The 7,500-nt window shown below is 45.6% G+C and overlaps 2 protein-coding genes across 2 annotated transcripts in view; both read right to left on the reverse strand.

Moving 5' to 3' along the window:
- Positions 1-4,668, reverse strand: part of meltf (melanotransferrin) — a 12,513-nt gene extending 7,845 nt beyond the window's left edge. Inside the window, exons 1-7 of the mRNA XM_062555480.1 lie at positions 4,273-4,668; positions 3,776-3,927; positions 3,128-3,227; positions 2,155-2,337; positions 1,495-1,651; positions 1,075-1,142; positions 349-533 (exon numbers count right to left, since the gene is read on the reverse strand). Of these exons, the coding sequence (XP_062411464.1) occupies positions 349-533; positions 1,075-1,142; positions 1,495-1,651; positions 2,155-2,337; positions 3,128-3,227; positions 3,776-3,927; positions 4,273-4,420 (993 nt within the window). The 5' untranslated portion in view covers positions 4,421-4,668. The remainder of the gene's footprint in view (positions 1-348; positions 534-1,074; positions 1,143-1,494; positions 1,652-2,154; positions 2,338-3,127; positions 3,228-3,775; positions 3,928-4,272) is intronic.
- Positions 4,669-7,170: 2,502 nt separating this feature from the next.
- The window catches only part of LOC134101724 (discs large homolog 1-like protein), a 52,196-nt gene continuing 51,866 nt past the window's right edge, over positions 7,171-7,500 (reverse strand). Inside the window, exon 23 of the mRNA XM_062555481.1 lies at positions 7,171-7,500. This exon is cut by the window's right edge and continues 1,548 nt beyond it. The gene's annotated coding sequence lies outside the window, so the exon portion shown is untranslated.

The following is a 7,500-nucleotide window of genomic DNA, read 5'->3' on the forward strand; positions in this document are numbered from 1 at the left end:
CACACCAGCTTGAGGGGGAAGGAGAGGGAGTGTATGAGCCAATGACACTGCAGGGATGATTAGGGGACCAGACTTGAGTGAGCCAGGTTAGGGAGTTTAGCCAGGACACTGGAGGGATGATTAGGAGGCCAGACTTGAGTGAGTCAGGTAAGGGAGTCTAGCCAGGACACCAGGAAAGCCCCTACTCTTTACGATAAGTGCCATGGGATCTTTAATGACCACAGCGAGTCAGGACCTCAGTTTAATGTCTCATCCGAAGAACAGTGTCCCCCCCCCCCAACAATGCAAATTGCACACTCACTCTCACACACAGACACACTCACACGCAGAGGCAGCAATAACACATACCAGGCCGTCCATCAGCACGTTATACACCAGGGTGGGATCGACGTGGTCGCCCACGACGACGCCCCTCGAGGGCACCCGCTCCAGATGGCACCGGCGGAAGTCCTTCACACTGGCGCGGCTGCCATCACGACACAGCAGCTCGTAATCTGCAGAGCGCAGGCCACTTGCCCACGCATCCCCCTGGCCTGATACGCACACACACACACACACACGCACACACACACACACACACACACATGCACACACACACACACACACACACACACACACACACACACACACACACACACACACACACACACACACACACACACACACACACACACAAACAAGGATTAGCCTGTGTGCAGTGAGTATTCACATCTGTGTATGTGAGTACTGTATGTGTGTGTGTGTGTGTGCATCTGTGTGTTACGGGCCCCAGTTCTGGTGGCTTTTTGGGTCCCTATCGAGTGGTTTTCACACTCAGATGAGTTTTTGTGTGTGACAGAGTGAGAAAGAGAGTGTGAGAAAGAGAGAGTGTGTGTGTCTAAGCTTTAAGAGAAACAGAGTGAGAAAGAAAGAGTGAGTGTGAGAGAGAACCAGAGTGAGAAAAAGAGAGAAAGTTTGTGTGTGTGTGTATGTGTGTGAGTGTCTGAGAGAACCAGAGTGAGAAAGAGAGAGAAAGTTTGTGTGTGTGTGTGTGTGTGTGTGCGAGAGAGTGGATGGCCATGCAGTACTGCTCACCGTCTGTGTTCTCCTGCACTGTAGTGTGCTTGATGAAGGCCACTTCCCCTGCATCCTCTACTAGACATCTACACAGCCATGGGGGAACACAAGAACGTGAGAACACAAGAACATGAGAACATGAGAACATGGGGAACATGGGGGAACATGAGAACATGAGGTAACAGAAGAACATGAGGTGACATGAGAACATGAGAATATAAGAACATAAGAACATAAGAACATGAGAATGTGAGAATATAACAATATGAGAACATGAGTACAAGAGAGAACATAAGAACATGGGGGAACATGGGGGAACATGAGGGAACATGAGAACACAGGGGAACATGAATACATGGCGGAACATAAGAACAAGAGGGAACTGTGTGGTGGGGGGGAGCATGGCATGGGGACTAGCGAGGACGGTTCTTTACAGACCTGAAGGCTCCACTGTAGGCGTAGTATCTCTCCAGGTCGCTGCTCTCACAGCGGTGGTTCCCCGTTCCGTCTCCCACACACAGAGAACACAGAGACGCAGGATCCCCCGGCTCCTTTGCCCCAGGAACACAGCTGGCATTAAAGAACTCAGACAGGCCTAACAACACACACACACACACACACACACACACACACACACACACACACAGTCAGTGGAAGAATGTTGGGCATAACTGAGTGTGAGTGTGCATGTATGACTGCAGTGTATGTGTATCTGTCAGTGTGAATGGTTTGTTTGGTTTTGTACGCATGTTTGGTGTGTGTTTGGTGTATTTGTGTTTGTGTTTGTGTGTGTGTGTGTGTGTGTGTGTGTGTGTGTATGTGTGTGTGAGTATACAGTGGGGAGAACATGTATTTGATACCATGCTAAAGTTGCCTAAAAAGAGGAATATAAAATCATCATTTGACAATTGATCTTAATGCCTTAATTCCTTGTGTGTGTGTGTGTGTGTGTGTGTGTGTGTGTGCGTGTGCGTGCGTATGTTGGTAGGGTGAGTGTATGGTATGTGCATGTTTGTATGTGTGTGTGTGTGTGTGTGTATGCTTGTTTATTGTGTACATTAGTGTATGATACGTGTTGTGCTGTGTGTGTGTGTTTACCTTTGGACACGTCACACCCCATGACGGACATTAAGCCGCTGTCGATCAGGTACCCGAGTGGCATGTTCCAGCCGGCAGTGCGACCTTTCCCCGTGTGGCACGACCTTCTGCCCTTCAGACTGTTCACCGTCACTGTGGAGCTCTTCTTCACCACGGCAACCGCATAGTAGCTGACCCCCTCACCTGTGAGACAGACAGTCACCATGACAACCTTGAGCTGAACTCAGAAGTGGACCCCAACCCTTGACCATGCGGAGAGCAGGCAGCTCCGCGGAGTGATGCATTGAGGGTGCAGTGACGCCATGTCGTAAAACAGCTGCTAAGCTAATCAGGTCCAGAGTTTTAGTCGACCTGATAAACTCTTATGTATCTGTTCATGAGGACAGCCTCACTCAGCTCTACTGCCCTAAAACAAGATGTGTTTTCTCTCTCTCTCTCTCTCTCTGATAAACTCTTATGTATCTGTTCATGAGGACAGCCTCACTCAGCTCTACTGCCCTGAAACAAGATGTTTTCTCTCTCTCTCTCTCTCTCTCTCTCTCTCTCTCTCTCTCTCTCTCTGATAAACTCTTATGTATCTGTTCATGAGGACAGCCTCACTCAGCTCTACTGCCCTGTATTCAATATCAAAGGTGCTTTATTGGCATGACAAATAAGATATTCATGTTGCCAAAGCAGTCATACAAATGTATATCATAGTGTAACAATAACACAGACACATAATTATACACATTCTCTCTCTTTCTCTCTCGCTCTCTCTCTCTCTCTCTCTCTCTCTCTCTGTCTCACACACACACACACGCACACGCACACGCACACGCACACGCACACACACACACACACACACACACACACACACACACACACACACACACACACACACACCACACACGCACGGACACTGGTGTATGGGTTCAGAGGGCAACACTTGCAAGAAAGCAGGTTGCAGGAGATAGCAGATAAGGTTTTGTACCTTCACGGTCAGACTCTCCTGCAGCAATCAGAAAGCTCCCAAGTTTGCTCAGGTCATAAATGTCAGTGGGGCTGGCTGAGAAGGCATCCGCTTCCTTATTCTGGGAAAGAGCAGGAACATGAACATCTAGTCTCCAGAATACATGTTTCTGATTCAGCAAACATTCACAGCTATTTATGACATTCATTATTCATATAAAACAAAGAGTTAAACTGGACTTTGGCACCTCATAAAATCATGACGGAGTATTAGGGCTACACATGAAGTAAAAAAAAAACCTTTTGAACTTTTTACTCACTTTTAAATATTATTGGTTTCGAAATTCTGACTTTAAAGTCGTCATGTCGAGTTTTTCATATAAATCGTATAAAAGATATGATTTGCTGATATTATGTCAATGATGCATAGACAACACAATTTGCAATCACAGTTTGGCGTTCGGAGGACAGTAACAGATTACAGAGAGGCTACATCAGGCGCGTAACTAAAGCGCTCTGTTCGCAACGCGTAAAAATAGAAGATTAGCCTGTTTTTTTCCCCCGACGTAAGCGCAGCTATCACATCTGGTGAAACAAATTCGACTGGAAGTTAATAGTTGCAGCAGATGCAACGCAAACACTTCAGTAATATATGTGTAGTGTCCCTTACCCTTAGGAGGTTGGCACAACCGACCACCGACGTCTCCGCCACGCAACTGAGAAGAGGACGGATAGCTGCATCGTTGAACGCCTCCGCCATGGCCTTGCACTTGGTCATTTCGTTCGTAGACACCGTGCACCAGCGAATGTTCTGACCGGACACTGTAACGCAGCAGTCAAGACTTTCAGAAAGGACTAGTCATGGTTACTTCTATATACATTTCCATACTTACACCAGCATCCACATGTAGTCTGCCTGAAGTTAAATGTTTTACAGGGGAATTTCAAACGTGTGTTTGAATTTTAAAACAGTTTTATGAAAGTCTGATTTGCAGGTTGTCGATTTGCAAGCCCATGGTACAATATTAGATTATGTAGTACAGCCTAAGTTGATCGATGTAGCCTACAGAAGTTAAAACGTCTTGATTTCATGTGACACCTCGCAAGTACATGTGATTCACATGTACAGTACTTGCAAGGTGTCAGAAGCCGTAGGCTGCTACTCACCCATCTGTAGGGCAAGGAGGGATACTCCGAGAAAGACAACCGAGATAGCCATGGTGCCGGTGCCGGTTGGACGCGAGATCCGTGCTGTTTCTCCAGCGGGTTTATATGCGCGAGAAATAGGTCCAAAGGTCCACAGCAGTTGGTTCATTAGCCGTTTCAGTCCCTTTGAGATAGGCCGAGTACTGGCCTACTGCACAGACTAGTGTGTGTGTGTGTGTGTGTGTGTGTGTGTGTGTGTGTGTGTGTGTGTGTGTGTGTGTGTGTGTGTGTGTGTGTGTGTGTGTGTTTGCTGGTCTGCTGAGGCCACACCTGAAATGACACGTCTATGTGGCACGAGGCCAGCGGGGGCACAGAGGGTCTTTCAGCAAGAGCTCCACCTCATTGACCGCAAGACCGTCTGGAAAACTGTGGGCACACCTACAAGTTTAAACAAAATCACCATCCCGCTATATGCCCGTGTCCCTAATGCAAACCCTCTGCTTCTAACTGCCCGTAAATCTCTGCCAATCTGAGTGTAACACATTCCTCCAGAGGCTCGTTATCTTCCGTGTCTTATCACTGACTTTCTGTGCTTTCAGTGAAAGATTCCTGGAATTGCCACGATTACTCACTCTGGCCACAAAGTATTATTTTCACTCATAAGAGGCAGGCGACTTTGTGAAGTTCTAACTTGGAGAGCTCCCACTCAAGGCCGCATTCCCCCTCCAGACAATTGCATTACCCTATCCCACCCATAACATCTATTTATTTGTAAATGTACATACTGTATTTATTCTTATTCGTATGAGCCTTACTGCCCTTATTCTATTCTTACTGGGTTTTTTTTTTATGTTATTGTTGAGTGTTGTGCTTGAGAGCAAAGATTAACCGGCATCAAATTCCTTGTTTGTTTATGCAAACCTGGCCAATGAAGCTGATTCTGATTTCTCAACTTCTTTCCTTTTTTAGGAGACTGGACTGGACAGTTAATGACTTTAACAGTTAATAACATTGGCCGGGTTTCCCAAAATCGTTAAGAAGCTCTTAAGTCCTAAGAACTTCTTAGGAGCGTTCTTAGAACATTCTTACAACGCTCCTAAGAAGTTCTTAGCACTTAAGAGCTTCTTAACAATTTTGGGAAACCCGGCCATTAACAGTTCATGGCTTCGATCTGTGTCAGCTTGGCACTTAATAATCACAGGGTTGCATCATCCATTCCCTGCCAGTGGTTGATCTTGCTTGGTTCTGCCACAGGGCCAGGTCTCTACAGCTGGGTTAGGGTTAGCCCGTCAGTCCGCCACTGGTGAACACACATGCACACACACATACACACTCACAAACACATACACACACACACACATGCGCACACACACACACACACACACACACACACACACACACACACACACACACACACACACACACACACACACACAAACACACACACACACACACACACACACACACACATGCAGTTACATAGTCAACACTCAGTTACATGTCAGCGCATACTGTGCACCTGTGTTTTACTACTCTATAAGGTCAGCATTGCTTCGTGGCAGGGGATGACCTCGGCGGGGTAAGCAGGTTCATGTCTATTGCCCTCCTGCTTAGGAAATGAGGGGGCAATAAAACAAAGCTGATTGATGCTCAGGTGAGTGATAAAACAGGTTGTTCCATTTCCGTTAGCATCAGCACGCACTCACTCCCTACACCAGCAGGCATTCTCTAGTACCCTGACCTGACGTCTCGCGGACTTGAGTCAGTCTTGCTGATCTGGACAACACTGACATCAGTCTGGCTGACTCTGCACCGCTGATTGTAATGTTGCAGTTCTCAGTGATCTCATGATCTTAGTGATATTGGAGTTGTCCTCACCTCGCAGTGGGGTTAGAGTAGGTTTAGGGTCAACCACATGTAAAGCACTTGGAGCTGCATTCTTTGTATGAAAGGTGCTACACAAATAAAGCGTATTATTATTAATTATAATTATTATTGTTGTTGTTGTTGTTGTCGTCTTTATTGTTGTTTTTATTATTATAACAGCTAGGACACATTGCCCCAGAACAGTTGCATTGCATTGCTGCTGTGGCACTGTTATGATGTGTGTTCACTGGGCTTCATCTAATGTTAACTTACTGACAGAGAGTAATAGTAACATTCTTTCTATGCCTGCTACTTTATACAGTAATACTGTACACATGCAGCATCCACTGTCTGATTTGAAAAAATGAATAATCACTAATGAATAACGACTCAACTGGTCCTTTGAATGTATTTCTGCTTGTGTCAAAAATGTATATAAAATGTATGTAAAATATTCTCTAGCAGGCTGGCGGCTGCAGCTCTACTGTATGTAAGCCATGTCTGAGTGATGACTAGTGTCTTTCTGTCCTGACAAACCACAGGAGAGATGAACTAATGCGGCAGTAGGACAAGTTGAAGTAGAGGCTGTGGGATCATTTTGATATGTGTTGCACTGAATTAAATGTTTTAACTTACATATACAGTATGTAGTGAAATCCAGATGGCTCTGGTGAAATCTGGCTACCATCCTTTAACTTAGGAATGTTACAGTAAGATAACCCCTGTGTCATATGAAACCCCCTCTGTAGGAATCCCAACCAATACATACATGGCTTACTGTACAGTAGGTTGAGAGGTCCTTGTAAACATTCTTATCTCTGTTAAATGGCAGCTTCACTGCTAAGGTGATTTTCCATGGCTGTGTGTTAAGGGTATAACAACTGGCTTCATCCTCAGATGGGTGGGCTTGTTACTTTCACACTTCATGTGGATAACATGCTCCCGGTATCGTGAAGAAAGCTGGAGTCTCACACCAGTTGTCTTGGAGTCATTTTGACCACGAGGTCATTCATGGTCAGCCATAGTCACCAGAAAAGAAAACAACACACACTGTGTAAGTAAAGCGTAATTAGTGTTTTATTATAACAAAATAGGCAGTTTACTGATGGTTAAATATCTGTTCAGTTTCTTAGTGTACAATGAATCGCTTCAATTTTTGCATTGGTGCTCTTTGTTCCCATGAGCACAAAAACACCTGTAGCTTCATTCAGTGATGTGTGTTGTGTCAGATCGTAGCTAAAGCACCTTTACTTGATAACACAATCATGAATGGAAGAGTGGAAGAGTCGCTAGAGAGGAATGCAATGCAGAGCACAGAGAAACAACCCTCTGTGTATGTGTATGTGTGCGTTTGTGTCTGTGTGTGTGTGTGTGTGTGTGTGT

This window comes from Sardina pilchardus, chromosome 15, assembly GCF_963854185.1.
Source record: "Sardina pilchardus chromosome 15, fSarPil1.1, whole genome shotgun sequence".
Lineage (NCBI taxonomy): Eukaryota > Metazoa > Chordata > Actinopteri > Clupeiformes > Clupeidae > Sardina > Sardina pilchardus.